Here is a 17,500-nt window from a genome sequence, read left to right as displayed (position 1 = left end):
TTCATGTATTCATTGCTGTCGGTATGTTACGAGGATTTCCAGTAATAGAACAGAAAGTGTTTAAGCTATCGCAGGCTAACAATGAGCATTGGCAGCTTGACAACGGTCCACTTCATCCCATTCAGCTACGACATCATCAGTGAGGTCGACCAATGAGGCCTCGACTGGCATTCCGGTTCATCTCACAGGTGACGGATGAGCTTTGAGCAAACCAGTGCCAACGTCGAGCCTCGTCCTCAGCATGATAAGAGTGGAGATATCAGCGGATAACGACCGTTTAACGGGTCGATAACGGTGGAAACGTGCTTCGGCTTGATTTGAAACATTCACGGTCTATCTCGGTACATCCGTCGTCACGGCTCTGGATGCTGATGCCCTATCAAAAACATCTGCTGGTCTTGTTGCTGCTCTTTGCCATCCGGTTCTAAGAGGACTCATTATTTTTTGTGTGGTCACAGTTTTCCAGCGATGCACCCGGGGATCAGATCCACCGCCCCCATTAAAGGGGAATCACTCAGATGCACGCTATACCCCGAACCTGTATCCCTGTTTCTGTTTCCACGTGAAGCTCGCCTCGCACGACTGCACAACATGCAAACATTACACGAAATCCGAGGAACCAGGGAGGCGTGGCTAATTATACCAGCTGCTTTTGAAGAACTCCGTTGGCTGAACACTGGGACTTCCCTGAAACCGGTTTGTGATTATTTATCAACGATAAGCCGTGAGAATCACACGACGAGAGATTCCAGTGATGATTTACTGTCGTATCGGCCAAATCATATATCTGTAATGATGCATCTCACTGTCTCGCTGTGATGATTTATCCTTCAAGGGGGGAAATGGGAAAACAATTCTATTATTAGGAGCTGGTTTCCAGTTTGTTTTAATAAAACCTTCTCTAAAGGCACTTCGCAGCGACACAAAGAGTCTCCACATACGAGGCTGCCGGCTGATTGAAATCCCTGAGGAGGAATGAATTCATACATAAATGTAGGAACGCAGGAACAATCAGTGAGTAATGTTCCGTTCCCTCAATCAAGTCTTTTAAGCGAGACATTTAAAGGAGAACGCCGGCATGTTGTGTATCATTCTATCATATTTGTTTGTTTGCTTTTCTTCCTCCATTAAATACATACAACCTGCTGATGCATTTGATTTGCCACAGTCGGATCCTGCTGTTTTGTTGCCCCACGGAAGTCAAAAGCTCATAAACATAATGAAAAAAAACATTTTCCTTTCAGTCTTTTCAACGATGACTGTAATAGGGACAATTTGAATTAATACCGAGTCCACGCACAACCCTCATGAGAAACACTGTTTTTTACAGAGGTTTTGTGGCTTGAAATGCACTCCTGCGACGGCGCATCACCGCTGTCGGGAAAAAAGAAAAAACAAACGGAGAGAGGGGGCAATATTCAGAGAAAAAAGTCACAAATTATCCACTTTATAAATATATATAGCCGATATATAAACAAGTTGCTTGGTTCCACTAACACCGGATGTTTGACGTTGCTATGACAACAGGTGAAAGCTACCGCTAGCATGTAAGCATCAACATCATCACCCTAAGGACCTTAACGAGGTGATGTCACACGTTGGGATGATTCATTACAAACATACATGTACATTCATGGGACGTTAGCTGGTTAGCATCGGAATAAACTGACAAATTTGCCCTTTGTTTGTCTGAATATCGCCCCCCTCTCGGCTCCGTTTTGTTTTTGTCCTACAGTGCACTAATAAGCCGTCGTAAGTCTTTGTCTTTGAAGACTAGCGACCACTTTGTGAAGCTAATGGGGATCCAAATAAAGAATATGAATACATGAACCAGTAGGTTTCTTAAAGCCTTGTCTTCCCCAGGTAACATGTTAGCATTAGCGGCTGCAGCAGCATTAGCTGCAGGTGAACTGGGCGTACCTATGTGGCTCCGGTGAGACGAGGCGCTGGTCAGCTGTCCCCACAGAGACACCATGCAGACGGTCAGCAGCAGCGCCCTTCTGCAAACGCTCTGTAGGTCACTCTCCCGCATCCTGGAGGACAGAAACACACATCATCAGCCGTCAGCCACAGACATTTACATGACACAAACACTCAGATGTGCAGGCCGACGCTGCCGGGCTCGGCGCCAGCGAGCTCCCCGAGTGTCCGGCGTTGGCAGGCGGAGACGGTCAATTACAGGAACTCCTGAAATCACAACGCTTCCATCCACGGGGCTTTGAGGTGGACGCCTCGGCCCGTGTTGAGGATTGGTTCCCGCCGCGGTGCAGGACGTGTGGCCGTTGCCAGGGAAACAGAAACAGGAATGACAGCGGCATTAAGGCCCGATCAAACACAACAGCAGCAATCTGTGGTTTCAAATCTGCGCCTGTTGTTTTTCAGCTGGGATGAACTTTGACGTGCAAATCTGACCCCAAAATGAAGCTATGCTAGTGAAGTAGCTACGCTGCACGTTCCACTTTTATTGTCCCCATAGCAACCAAGTAATATTCCTGTCTGTGCGTAACGGTAGCTTTATCACACTACAGTAAACCACGGTACAAGACAATGTGCTTTCATTGGTAGAGGCATATTTTCAATGGTTGAAGCGGTCGATGCGACGGCTTCCCCTCCCCCGACGAAACAAAGACACAAAAAGAAGTGCACTTTGGGGGCCTGATCATTATTTAAAAGTAAAAATATTGAAAAATTGTCTCACTAGCGCCCCCTACAAATTTGATTTTCAAGTTGTATCGGCCTGTAGGCGTCCAGCGTTCATCAGGCCTGAAGCATAAACATCTTAATATCCAAAAAAACCCTCGACCATGAATCCCTTTAACCCTTGGAAGGTCACTTTGTGAACTGCATCCTAAGCGGTGTCACACCGGTTTAACGGGATCACGTCTCCTGCGGGCATCATCGGACTTCCTGTCTCCTGCAGAACATTCCGTTAGAAACAGATCAACGCTGCAGCGCCGCTGGAACTAACCGGTCACATGACCTCTCGCAGCGTCGGAAACTCACTTTCACGTCGCCCCCTGCAGTTCAGAACGAGACGCAGCGCCGCCGTGACGCCATTAAAAAATTAAGTTGCAGCTCTGATTCTGAAAAGCAGTTCCACCTCACTCTCACTTTATTACTTCTTTCACTTCTGTTTATCTTTAAAGGGAAATAATAAGCACACATTAAATATTATATCTTCTGTAAACAATATTTTTTTCTTCTTATTTGCACTGATTGATAAGAAGAAAGGGAGAAAACTAATAATTACAGTCTGAGGGTTGAAAATGAAACGCCTCACAGGTTGTTTTACTACGAACTCGAACGTCTCGCTGAGGGAACCTGCGTGGCGTTCAGGTGCTCTGCTGGATGCTGGTTAACAGGGTCATTATTTTCCACCTGATGGATGCGGCGGCCGACACCAGGTGGCTCATCACAAACGTGCCGTCATGGGGGGGGCTATCGAAGTACGAGCATGCCCCAGCCTGTGTGTTGATATACCCTCTTGCACCACAAGGGGCGATAGAGAGTCACTGCAGCGTCCAGGAACACCAACGTTGGTCGCAGACGCAGGATCGGTTGTAAATATTAAATGGTATAATAAGGAGAATATCGGAGCAGAGAAAGGGAATATTTTTCAGCTTTCTGGAGGAACAGGTCCAGACTAGATTCAGCTTTTTTTGATGAGCAATTAAAGCAACTGCAGACTTTCTCTCCTCCAGTTTCGGGGCAATCAAGCAGCTCTATCGGGAGGACAACATGGTCCTGATCCCGCTGGCTCTCCCTCTAGCGCCACCTTTAGGTTCACATGGGCGGCTCCATCATCTGATCTGGGCGTTGTAGTTTTAAGCCCGTTAGCATGTAGCTCGGAGCTGCAGCTCGTCCTCTGGTCCGGCTTCCTCCTCTCGGTCCCGTTTCCTGTTTCAGGACATTCGGCTCATGCTAATAGAAACGGTGTCTTGCATACATGTTGCAGATTTTGTGTTGCCTAGCAACCGCAGCAACATCACTCTCCTTACACCCTTTGATCTCCTGCTACTCACCGAGTCCCACTGCTGGAGGAGAGAAGACGAGGAGTCTGTGATTACAGCCTAACGGATACACATCACCAACACACACACACACACATGAACACACACACACACACACACACACATGAACACACACACACACACATGAACACACACACACACACATGAACATACACACACACACACACACACACACACACACACCTAACTTCTCCCTGGTCGGCCATCGCCTCGCAGCAGCAGCGAAGGGGAGACACTCAGACAGCTGAGTGTGTTCACAGCAGATACACAACAGAGAGGAGGAGAAGGAGGAGAGGAGAAGGAGGAGAGGAGAAGGAGGAGGAGGAGAGGAGAAGAGAAGGAGGAGGGGGGGAGAGGAGGACGAGGATGAGGAGGAGGAGAAAGAGGATGAGGAGAAGGAGGAGGAGGAGAAAGAGGAGGAGAAAGAGAAGGAGGACAAGGAGAAGGAGGAGGATGAGGGGGAGGAGAAGAGAGGAGGAGAGGAGAGGAGGAGGAACGAGGAGGAGTGACAGCTGAGCACCTGGCCGTCTGCCAGAATTACTTCTGAGGGAAGAGTGCACGGCACGTAATCACTGCACGATTAACACGCCGGCATTATATATATATAGAATATATATACAGTATATATATATATATATATATATATATATACTGTATATATATTCTATATACTGTATATAGAATATATATACAGTATATATATAGAATATATACATTCTGTCTCTGCTGGCGGTCGAGCACCAGACCTTTAAAGTTTGTGAATAAGACGTCATACGAAGGCAAACACAACCTGGAAAAACATCGCTGCTCATTTATATTTGTCTTTGCTCCTAAAATCTCAAATATAAGTAATTAAATGTACGTTCAGGCTCGTTATCGTCAAGTTTTTATATTTAGTGCGGTTTTAAAATCAAACAGCAAAAAGAACATGAGAGAGAAAAAACAAAGTCCAACAAATGTCATGGGCTAAGATGCTAGCGGTAGCTTCCACTTGTTGTCATAGCAACGGCAAACATCCGGTATTAGCGGAACCAAGCAACTTTATATCGGTTATAAACTCTCTTGGCTCTGTTATTATTTTATTCTGATACTCCGTCGTCCTCCCTCCGACTGAAGGAACGAGCCTCATAAAGAAACACAGATTTCCTGCTGGATTCTCGTCGGTAACTTCGGGTTCAGCAACCTGCCGCGATGAGACTGGATGTGACTCAACTCCACAGTGAGTTCTGGGGCAGCGGCGTGCGGTATGTTGTTTTGGAAGCAGCAGCAGAGGAGGAGGCCGGGTACTTGAATCCAGAATCCAGCATGAGGCTCAGACCTGTTGGAGGACATCCCCCCGGGGGCAAAGGTCGCCTCGGCACACATCTCCCCCTCGCTGTTCGGTGTTTTCAGTCTCTGACTCATGCCGTGTCCTCGCAGCGTGTTTCTGTACCACCGGACACGGCGGGGATCAGAACGCTGTCCTGCTGCATCATCGCACGCCGCCGGACCCGAGGACGGGGTCAGGACCTGAGGATCGAGGGCGGGGTCAGGAGGTCGGGGTCACGTGAGACTTACATCAGGGTCCAGTTTTACCGTTCCAGATTTAAAGTGAAGCTCTTTCTCAGAAACGCTGGCATCGCTTAGAAATAATAAAACATGCAAAACCTAAATCCAGACACCAATAACCGCCTCACGTTCCACTCGACTGAAGAACTGAAGAATGTATGATCTCATGGATTATTCTGAGAAATCTGTATTTTAAAAACACCTTCGACAGGTTTTGTTGAGCTTTCTAGGTCATTTCCTTCCCCTGAACGATCCCCCTCCTCAGCAGCAACCGTCGCCACGTCTGATCCCGAGTCAGTCACGACAAAACGCTTAAGTGCATATTCAGAACCGTGGAAAAGTATTTTGACACAAACTGAAAGCGTGCGCCGGGCGTTCCCTGTAATAAGATCAAAGTAAACGCTAAGTGGATCTCTGAGTATTATTTCCACATTTCATCCAACAATGTGTCTGCTCAAGCAGAAAATCATTCTGCTGCTTTAAAGCAATATAAGTCACTCTGGGATAAACAGCCGGTCGGCGTACCGCTAAGCTGCGACGACTGACTGAGCAGATAAGAACCACCGGGACGTGAAGCGACGGATACGGAGATCTCTCAACGTACGAGATAACGTTCCACGGCGTTCCAACGTTAAATCAAGAGAGAAGTAGGACCATTTTCTCATAGACTTCTACACAACCAGAGAGGAGTCGCCCCCTGGTGGCCAGCAGAGAGAAGTAGGACCATTTTCTCATAGACTTCTATACAACCTGAGAGGAGTCGCCCCCTGGTGGCCAGCAGAGAGAAGTAGGACCATTTTCTCATAGACTTCTATACAACCAGAGAGGAGTCGCCCCCTGGTGGCCAGCAGAGAGAAGTAGGACCATTTTCTCATAGACTTCTATACAACCAGAGAGGAGTCGCCCCCTGGTGGCCAGCAGAGAGAAGTAGGACCATTTTCTCATAGACTTCTATACAACCAGAGAGGAGTCGCCCCCTGGTGGCCAGCAGAGAGAAGTAGGACCATTTTCTCATAGACTTCTATACAACCAGAGAGGAGTCGCCCCCTGGTGGCCAGCAGAGAGAAGTAGGACCATTTTCTCATAGACTTCTATACAACCAGAGAGGAGTCGCCCCCTGGTGGCCAGCAGAGAGAAGTAGGACCATTTTCTCATAGACTTCTATACAACCAGAGAGGAGTCGCCCCCTGGTGGCCAGCAGAGAGAAGTAGGGCCATTTTCTCATAGACTTCTATACAACCGGAGAGGAGTCGCCCCCTGGTGGCCAGCAGAGAGAAGTAGGACCATTTTCTCATAGACTTCTATACAACCGGAGAGGAGTCGCCCCCTGGTGGCCAGCAGAGAGAAGTAGGACCATTTTCTCATAGACTTCTATACAAACAGAGAGGAGTCGCCCCCTGGTGGCCAGCAGAGAGAAGTAGGACCATTTTCTCATAGACTTCTATACAACCAGAGAGGAGTCGCCCCCTGGTGGCCAGCAAAGAGAAGTAGGACCATTTTCTCATAGACTTCTATACAACCAGAGAGGAGTCGCCCCCTGGTGGCCAGCAGAGAGAAGTAGGACCATTTTCTCATAGACTTCTATACAACCAGAGAGGAGTCGCCCCCTGGTGGCCAGCAGAGAGAAGTAGGACCATTTTCTCATAGACTTCTATACAACCTGAGAGGAGTCGCCCCCTGGTGGCCAGCAGAGAGAAGTAGGACCATTTTCTCATAGACTTCTATACAACCAGAGAGGAGTCGCCCCCTGGTGGCCAGCAGAGAGAAGTAGGACCATTTTCTCATAGACTTCTATACAACCAGAGAGGAGTCGCCCCCTGGTGGCCAGCAGAGAGAAGTAGGACCATTTTCTCATAGACTTCTATACAACCAGAGAGGAGTCGCCCCCTGGTGGCCAGCAGAGAGAAGTAGGGCCATTTTCTCATAGACTTCTATACAACCAGAGAGGAGTCGCCCCCTGGTGGCCAGCAGAGAGAAGTAGGACCATTTTCTCATAGACTTCTATACAACCGGAGAGGAGTCGCCCCCTGGTGGCCAGCAGAGAGAAGTAGGACCATTTTCTCATAGACTTCTATACAACCAGAGAGGAGTCGCCCCCTGGTGGCCAGCAGAGAGAAGTAGGACCATTTTCTCATAGACTTCTATACAACCAGAGAGGAGTCGCCCCCTGGTGGCCAGCAAAGAGAAGTAGGACCATTTTCTCATAGACTTCTATACAACCAGAGAGGAGTCGCCCCCTGGTGGCCTGCAGAGAGAAGTAGGACCATTTTCTCATAGACTTCTAATCCAATAAGTCAAACTGATTGAATCATCCGGCACAGAAATCATCTCAAAGGATAAAAACATCGTTCATTCTGATACTGGAATTTTAAGTTCCACAATTTTTTGAACTTTGATATAATATTTCTTTATTTTTGAGTAAAAGAATAAAACAAACTAAGGCCCTTTATCCATGTATGTTTGTACATCGACTGTTAAATAAACTCTCTTTTTCACCCTTGATAGATGCAAACAGCAGAAACACGCTTCAGATGCTAACGCTCCAACGTACCACTAACTTCCCTCCGACCCTGAGACCGAAGCCACCGCGGCGGCGAGGCTGGAGATGAGCCGAACTCTTCCTGACCTACATTCTGCTCCAACATTGAAGCGACTGGTGTCTCTCAGAAGAGCGACATGATGTCACCGCTTTCATTCACTGAGTTGCACACGACTCGTCAGCAGCGACTTCACTCAAGTCTAAAATAAAATCCAACTGGTGAGATGGAAAACATGATGATGGGAGCCGGGTCGTCCTGTCTTTATTTACAACCATTAAAAAAAGATGAGAATGAGAACAAAAGAAAAATGTTATATAATTTAACATTTTATTTGTCCAATTAAATAAAAAGCCAGTTTCAACATGATACACATTCGTGGCGGCTCCTGAATCCTCAAAAACAATCGTCCAATCAACTTGATTGTTGTGTGTTGACCCCCAAGGCCTACAGAGACCTGGTGGAGGGACCCCCAAGGCCTAAAGAGACCCGGTGGAGGGACCCCCAAGGCCTTTAGAGACCTGGTGGAGGGACCCCCAAGGCCTACAGAGACCCGGTGGAGGGACCCCCAAGGCCTTTAGAGACCTGGTGGAGGGACCCCCATGGCCTATAGAGACCCGGTGGAGGGACCCCCAAGGCCTTTAGAGACCTGGTGGAGGGACCCCCAAGGCCTGCGTTGGACCAGAATAAAGTGTTTTGTTGTGTTTCATGTGTTCATGTCCAGATTGTGGCGTGGTAGAGTTTCCTCCTCGCCACTCGTAACTTAAATCATGCGTTGCTGCTGACGCCGGCCTCGACTCTGCATCAGAACAAGTGCAGGGTCACGACGAAGAACCTGAATCTCCTGCACCTCATTAGCTCGTCTTCAGGACGGCCGAGGATGTGCCAGAGCCTCTAAAGGCCAACTCTCTGGGACGCGGGCCAGGATCCACGGCCCGGCGCCGCTCCGCCACCTACAAGTCCACCAGCACCTTTTAAAAGACTGAGCATCAATGCATTATTCACGCCGCAGCGAGGCGGCGCTTAACCGGCCCCGCTCACTCGGGCCGAGGTAGCATGCAATTCATAAATAAGAAATGCACCAGCAAGCAAACGCGTGAGAAACGAGGAAGAGCGAGCCTGAAGAGGAGAGCCCGGTCACACATCGTGAACCATAACAAGGGGGGTGCATGTGAGTCGGCCATGAAGAACTAACAGACAGGAAACACAACAACAACGCCACCACGCCGAAGTGATCTAGGTGTATTAGGGCCCCAAAAACGGAGCCGAGAGAGGGGGGCAATACTCAAGAAAACCAGAGGCAAATGTGCCAGTTTATACCGATGCTAACAACCAGCATCTATGCTAGCTAACGTCCCATGAATGTACATGTATGTTTGTAATGAATCATCCCAACGTGTGACATCACCTCGTTAAGGTCCTTAGGGTGATGATGTTGATGCTTATTGTTGCTTTTATTCATATGAGGACAAACTGTCATCTTATGGGTGTTTATTGATCGGGGCGGTTGGGCTAACATGCTAGCGGTAGCTTTCACTTGTTGTCATAGCAACAGCAAACATCCGGTGTTAGCGGAACCAAGACACTTGTTTATGTCGGACATATGCATTTATAAAATTGCAAATATGCAAGTTTAGAAACATAACCTCGGCACATACAGCAGATATACACATTTGCGACTTTATAAACTCTACAATTCTCCACTTCATGAACTCGCAAATTTGCAACTTATTTTTCTCGGAATATTGCCCCCCTCTCTCTGACACGTTTTTTTTTTTAAATATTTTTTTCTACATTGGCCGAGGTAAATCCGGTCATGCAGGAAGAAGGACGCGGGGACGGGGCGGGGATGTTTCATGTAGCGGTATCGTACACTTAGAGGCTTTCACCGACACGCCGACTAAGACGAGATACGGCGAGCGGCGGTCTTCTAATTCTCCCTCTAAGCTGCTTGTGAGCTCCACGCCGACCGCCGTGACTCACATCCTTCTGACGTTGACCTCCGACCCCCCCCCCCCCCCCTCCCGTCGCCAATCGAGGCTTTGCAGTTCGGATTCAGCTCTCAACAAGAAAGTGTTTAATAACGGGCGTTCCAGTGGATGGCCCCGAGAGAGAGCGCCGCCACGTAATTGGATGTCAACGCTGACAAGTCTGGACCAACTAATTCTCACAGCAATTTAGTGCTTTAGTTTCTCCTCCAGACAAATCTGTTAAAAACACAAAGAAATGAGTTACATGCTGCTCCGGAGACCGTGCACATGTACAACAGATTCTCAACACAATGCATGAATCATGAATGATACGTGAGCTTCAAAACGTGCTCGAGATACAATAACAATACAATCCCTGGCTGACAAAGAGGAAGATTCATATTTTCTTTATATAGGTTGTATTTGTGTGTTTTGGACATTTTAAATTTTGTCAGATAAAATGTTTGGGATTATATAATTTCGGGGACCCCCTGCAGTAACTCTGTGGACCCACTAGGGGTCCCCGACCCCTGATGAAGACCTCTGATTCAGACTAATATTCTATGAACTCGTTCGGTTGTGGATAGAACGTGTTTGTTAGCCTCCCTGTGAGCCGGCGGACGCCGGGACTTCTGGGAGAAGCGACGAGGAGACAGAGAGGAGCTGAAAGAATCCCTTTTCAAACCAGAGCCGGTTTAAGTTTTTGACAGGCCCGCTTAAGTCCCTTTTAGAGTCCCTTCAAAGACCTGGTTGGGCGGCTCCTCTGTGCGCTCAGTGAGGGAGACTCAGTGTTTTCTGGGATCACTTCAGCTGATTTATGCAAGCTCATTGAAAGTATAAATGAGGCGCGGCGGTTGCTTCCTCTCTTTCTGCAGGAACAGAGTTTACTGTTCACTCGGTTCACCTCATGGAGGGAGAGGAGGGGAAGATCTGCTGCTCATATTTACAGAATCAATGAAATCCAGACCTTTTATTAGAATGAAGGAGAATCTGCTGTAACGGAGTTATAGTTAACCATCATCAGTTCCTTTGAACAAAACACAACTTCAGGTCTATAGAGGTTTCCTGGGGGGGCAAGTCCCATCACTGAGAGGTAGACTCACCGGGGGACTAAGGACATCTGGTCTGGTCTGTTCTATTCTAGTCTGGTCTGGTCTGGTCTGGTCTGGTCTGGTCTATTCTATTCTAGTCTGGTCTGGTCTGGTCTATTCTATTCTAGTCTGGTCTGGTCTGGTCTGGTCTGGTCTGGCGACACCTCAGGGTTCCCCAGGAAGAGCCAGATAATGAATAATTGTAATAATAATAAAACTATGACACTAGTTTGAAAACATTCAGTTTACTCTACGATAGGAATATAGATGTCGCAGCGTATAAGAACTCTCTGGAACATCGGAGCTGTGAGGTTGTTTCCTGGTAACCTGCAGCCCCAGTGACTTTTGGCGGAGCGTCGTCACGGCAACGGGGCGGGGAGCGGCCTCGGGCTCGTCCATATGGTGCAGCATGACAGCGTGACGAGGTGGATGTGTAGCCTGGTAATAGAATACAGATGTTTCAACTGTTCACTCAAACCTCTCAACAGTAACGACACCTTTTAAACTAACAGATCTATTAAACTGGCTTCAGCATTGAAATCACATCTAATGTGTGAACCCGTCCTTTAAAAGGGAACGCTGCAGATTCATCCGGCTCGTTGGTGGAGAGAAAAACGCTCTCAGCTTCTTTTCCAAACGGGGGATTGATTAATCCATCTTTAATTACAGCGTCAAACGATCCGTTAATGGATATATATCTATATAGATATCTGTGTGTGTGTGAGGCCTCGGTCCCCGGTGAGCAGAGGTCCTACAGGATTACTGATATCATATGAAACGGTATTCGGAGGCCGACTCTTAATTAGCTGCTCCTCACTCCTCACACCGGCGGTTCGATCCCTCGTTGGCCCGACGGGCTCCGACACCACTTGACAAAAGGACATTTGCTTTAATGCCTGAAAGTGACGATAATACACGGACATAAAATGATAAGGCCAAACTCTAAAGCGATGACGACTCTGGGATGTTAAACGGAGGCGGCGTTCGGAGCGGAGGGCGGCGGGATAATTGGCGGCGTGCGTTCAGGCTGCCGGCGTGCGGCGAGCTCAAGGCCTCCGGGTTGGAAACTGCTTTCATTGCGTTTTGGCCCCCCCAAAGGAAAGCACAGCACATATTCATAATGGCATTCTGCCTCCCGTCAGGTGGATGCTGATACGTGCTGCGTTATCAGTTCCACTCAGACTCTGTGAAGGCTTCCTCCTCAGCTTTGTACTTTATTCTGTAAATGAAAATTTAATCTCCACATCAAGGACGGAGGAGCTCAATTATCCATCTCTGCACAACACATGTCTAGACAATGCCTTTTCTCTTTCATTCCTCCTCTGGTTTTTTTGTTTATCTCATACTTTTTCTGAACGATAAATCAGACGAGACAGGGTTGGAAACGACATATTCAATAAGAAAGATTTATGAACGCTATCTGACCCAGAAATGTGAGGAACCTACATTTTCTTTGCAGGATGGAGAATTCCTCTTCTGTCAGGCAGACTTAAAAAAACAAAGAGAGGGTGAAAGTGCTAACACGCAGCATCTATGCTAGCTAACGTCCCATGAATGTACATGTTTGTAATGAATCATCCCAACGTGTGACATCACCTCGTTAAGGTCCTTAGGGTGATGATGTTGATGCTTAGTGTTGCTTTTATTCATATGAGGACAAACTGTCATCTTATGGTATTTATTGATCGGGCGGTTGGGCTAACATGCTAGCGGTAGCGGAAACTTGTTGACATAGCAACGGCAAACATCCGGTGTTCGCGTAACCAAGACACTTGTTTATATCGGCTATATTTATCTATAAAGTGACAAATATGTGAGTTTTATTGAGTTTTACGCACTACTCTCTCGGCTCCAGGTTTTTCCTACAGTGACCCTGAAACGCCGTCGTACGATTCCTCTTCCGTCAAACAGACTTAAGGAAGAGAAAAAAACATTCAGGAATCGTTGTTGTTGACAGGAATTATGCATTTAAACCATCACGTGATCATATGATGGGGGTTTAGAGCGCGTTGGCTGGTAACCGCAAGATCACCGGTTCAATCCCCGGCTCCTCCTCCTGAGTGCCTGGTGTCCCTGAGCAAGACACCTCACCCTAATTGCTCCTGACGAGCTGGCTGTCGCCCTGCGTGGTTGACTCCGCCGTCAGTGTGTGAATGTGTGAGTGAATGTGTGAGTGAATGGGTGAATGACAGTCATTACTGTAAAGCGCTTTGGACAAAAGCACTATATAAATGAGGCCATTTACCATTTACCATCACGTGCACTAGCGTGGGGCTTCAAGGCTTCGGCTCACGGTCCCGAACACCTCCGACATCAGGGGTTACAGTGAACAACATGTCATCTCAGGAACACGGAGTGTTTTCTTCTCGATGACATGCTCTCAGAGGGGATTCCACCGAGCCGTCACTCAGCGTGACCTTTACACGCTCCAACGACCCCCGCTTGGACCGGCGAGCTGCGACGGCTCAGCAGGAAGCTCCGCCGGAGATGATCTAATAACCGCCGCTTGTTACAATAGTACCTTACACCGAACAACAATGCTTCGTTCCAACGACTTCCCCGTTTCATACGATCTCCATCCCTTTAATCACGTAGACAACGTTTGCACCCACTTGTGCACTCCAATCTGTGCACTATGCTCACTATACTCTCACTGCGGAGGCTGCAGAGATGCAGCACTACACGTGTGCTCTCGTTTAAAGATGCCAGATTAAACTCGTACACGAGGAAGACGCCTCGATTGGACCAACAGACGGGTTTCAAAAAGAAGAAAAAACATCCTCAATCAATCCAGTTTGCACTCAGACTTTGTAGCCGGGAGTCGGAGCGAGAGACGAAGGTCTGGGATTAAATAGATGCTCACAGCCTTTAATTGATTCATTTGTTGTCGTCTGGCTTTTTTATTGACCGGAGAGAAAACGGTTAGTGTGAATGCAGTCTGCAGTGGAACACGATGGCTTCTAGAGATTACTATAAATACATGGAGGCTGTCTAGTGTCCACATGACATCTGGGCTGCTGGTGACTTTCTTCTCTCTGGTGGCCGGGAGCGGGGAAGCGTGCGGCGCACATGAAGCAAACAGCTGTGATCGTGAAGTCGACAGGCAGGCCTCAGGTCAGCGTACGCCGGTCTACGTGCCGGGGGAAGCGCTTATTACCAGTCCAATGCTTTCCTGAGATCATCCCACCGTCGCTTAGCAACCGTAACTAGGAAAGGCAGGTTTGTCAAGCTTTCAGATTTCACCATGAAAAGGTTTCGTTATTCAAAAAAACACTAATAAACACTTAGCAAGTCATAAGTCATAGCATCGGCAAAGATCCAGTCAAGCAACTTGTTTACATCGTCTATGACAAGTGGAAGCTACCGCTAGCATGTTAGCCCACCCATAAGATGACAATTATAAATAAAGTCACGAGATATATAGCCACGACAGGTCCTCGAGCAAACATCAATGATCGGGCTGGCAGCTCGAGTCGAGAGATCAGCTGTGGACGGACAAACAGACGCACACATGTGCACATGATCTCCCCGCAGGCTGGAGATAATAATAATTTAATGACACTTCAAAGATCACAAATAAACAGAAGTGTAAAGTGGTGTAAAGTGACAGAACAGCTGGCGGTTTCACGGCGGAGTGACGACGGCGGATCTGAGCCGAACATGGAGGTTTATTTTTCTACACTTTGTTTTTTTAAATGGCCTCAATGATTGACGTTTCCATGGCGGCGTGATTTGAGGCGGAGATGAAGATGATGAAAGCGTCACAGTCCTCGTCGGCATGTTTTTAACCAGATGCTTTGAGGGAATAAAAACAGATCTCTTCTATTTATACTGAAGGACACATCGTCCCCGTGTGACAACGCTCAAACATCTTAAATGTTTCTAAATGTTCCGACAGAAGAACTGAATGACAGGATCCAGGCCAACATGGTGACCTCACAGGGATATAGAATTATTATTATATCATTATTATTACTATTATTATTATTGTATTATTCTTTTATTTATTTTTTATTTTTAAAAGAAAAAGAAAATGATGTAAAAATGTTGTGCTGTATAATGTACTCCGATTTTGATTTCAATAAAAATTTGAATGAAAAAAATGGTGAACTCACAGATATATATATAATTATTATTTTATTTATTATATTTTTTGTAATTTTTTCCGTTTTTAAATAAAAATGATGTATATATGTTGTGCTGTATAATGTACTCTGATTTTGATTTCAATACAAAAGTGTAATAAAAAAAGTGACCTCACAGTAAAAGTCATGAAGTAAAGGAAACCCTTCGGCCTGAGTGTAACAGTGTAACGGAAATATCTGTTGCAGTTTCTCCATCTTTTTTTAAATCCGGGATTTCTTTGGCCTGACTGTACATGCTAATACTGTATTACAGCCTGTGTGCTAAATGGATTGTATAAGCCTGGCTGAGGATAATCTCAAAGGTGTAAGCATATGCACCACAGCATGCTAACACACACACACACACACACACACACACACACACACACTGCTAACAGATGCTAAACCTGCAGCTGATCCAGGAGCTTATTTACCAATTAGATGGTGTACTTCTTTTCTTTTTTCACAGGTTGCACATTAAAATGTGTCTTTTCAGAGAAACAACATGATGGAAGTGTGTGTTTCTACTCCTTTGAGAGCAGTTTGACACGTTCTCTCCATTTTCTCTCTCCACAGTTTCACCTCTCAGCTCAGGAATAATCCTCTTTTCTGGACGACCCTGTTTTTGCAGCGAGAGGTGCAGATAAGAGGAGAGAGGTCGTTATAAGAGGAGAGAGGTCGTGTTGTTGTTGTTGTGTTTTCATTGGGAGAAGCATCATCATGGATCGTGTGTTTAATCTGCTGGCATGAATGTGAAAAAGTGTCTTCTTCCTCTCATGTAAAAATACTATGTAAGCTCTCTTTGAAGAATTTCAGCAACGCCTGAAATTTATTCTAAATAATTATCCTGAATTTGCATGGTGTCTTTTTTTTTATAATATCAGATTTCACATTGTGTTCAGAATCTGATCAAAGCAGCTCCACCTCCAGTCTTTCTCCGACGTTTAATTCTCATGGAAAAAACAGCACGCAGTCCGACTTCTGCTGGAAAACCATCTGAATAATAAAACCACCACAGTGTGTGTGTGTGTGTGTGTGTGTGTGTGTGTGTGTGTGTGTGTGTGTGTACGCAGGACCAAATAACAGTTATCACCCATCGTTAAGGAAGACAAACATCATGTTCCTCTCCGACAATTCAGTTTCAGACGTTTCCTCCACTTAGTGAAGCTGGATTTTCATGTATTTATCTTGAAAAATGGCACTTTCTGAATTCATTTTGACATGTTTGAAATAAAAAATCTAAAATCTAATGTATGACGGCGTATCAGGCGATATTCAGAGAAAAAAAGTCGCAAATTTGCGGGCTAAGATAGCCTGTTAGCCCAACCGCCACGATCAATAAACACTATAAGATGACAGTTTGTCCTCATATGAATAAAAGCAACAATAAGCATCAACATCATCACCCTAAAGACCTTAACGAGGCGATTCATTACAAACATACATGTACATTCATGGGACGTTAGCTAGCATAGATGCTGGTTGTCTCTCGGCTCCTTTTTTTCCTAATATGCCGTCATATGAATATGTCATTACTTCATCATATTGGTGGATTATTAACTTTTAATATGTGAACTACAATACCCAGAAGTCCCGTGATGTGACATTATTTAACCAATATGACCTCCAAGGGATCGATGGAGACCAAAGAGTTTCCAAGAGCTTCGAGATGATGGAAATTCACAACGATCGACTTATTACAAAAGGTTTTTTTTATGGGCGATCCGCGACAAAATCCAATATTAACTTAACTTAACTTAACAGCACGTCGCCGTTTGGCCCGATTATGTAAGGAACTACTTTTCATGGTCCGTGCAGTTACTTCCTGGAGACTCTTCTGGTTACCCGGCAACCACACAGCCACAGCAAAGACTTCAGGAACCTCAAACGCAAAAAAAAACATATAATGATTTGTTGCTTTCAGACAGAGCCAGGTTAACGTTTTCCCGCATTTTTCTTTATGCTAAGCTAAGCTAACATCTCCTGGCTTCATATTTACCTTCTTAATTATCTATTCATCAAACTTTCTGCAAGGAAGGAGTTGAGCGTATTTCCATTAACGTTGAAGTATTCCTTTAATTGAACCAGAGTCCAGTTCTGATGGGGAACGGGTCGAATCCACATGCAACACCTTCGTAGTTGCAGCCAACATTGTGATTTTGGCTGCTGGTTGCCATGACGACATCCTTCAGACTCGGA

At 46.3% G+C, this 17,500-nt stretch overlaps 1 protein-coding gene across 1 annotated transcript in view; it reads right to left on the bottom strand.

Moving 5' to 3' along the window:
• tafa3a (TAFA chemokine like family member 3a) overlaps window positions 1-17,500 on the bottom strand; it is a 55,870-nt gene that overhangs the window by 22,872 nt on the left and 15,498 nt on the right. The window contains exon 2 of the mRNA XM_084019868.1: window positions 1,921-2,033. Within this exon, the coding sequence (XP_083875994.1) occupies window positions 1,921-2,032 (112 nt within the window). The 5' untranslated portion in view covers window position 2,033. The remainder of the gene's footprint in view (window positions 1-1,920; window positions 2,034-17,500) is intronic.

This window comes from Eutrigla gurnardus (assembly GCF_963514095.1).
Source record: "Eutrigla gurnardus genome assembly, chromosome: 2".
Classification (NCBI taxonomy): domain Eukaryota; kingdom Metazoa; phylum Chordata; class Actinopteri; order Perciformes; family Triglidae; genus Eutrigla; species Eutrigla gurnardus.
The sequence above is the reverse complement of the archived record's forward strand: the minus strand, read 5'-3'. Positions and strand labels throughout refer to the sequence as shown.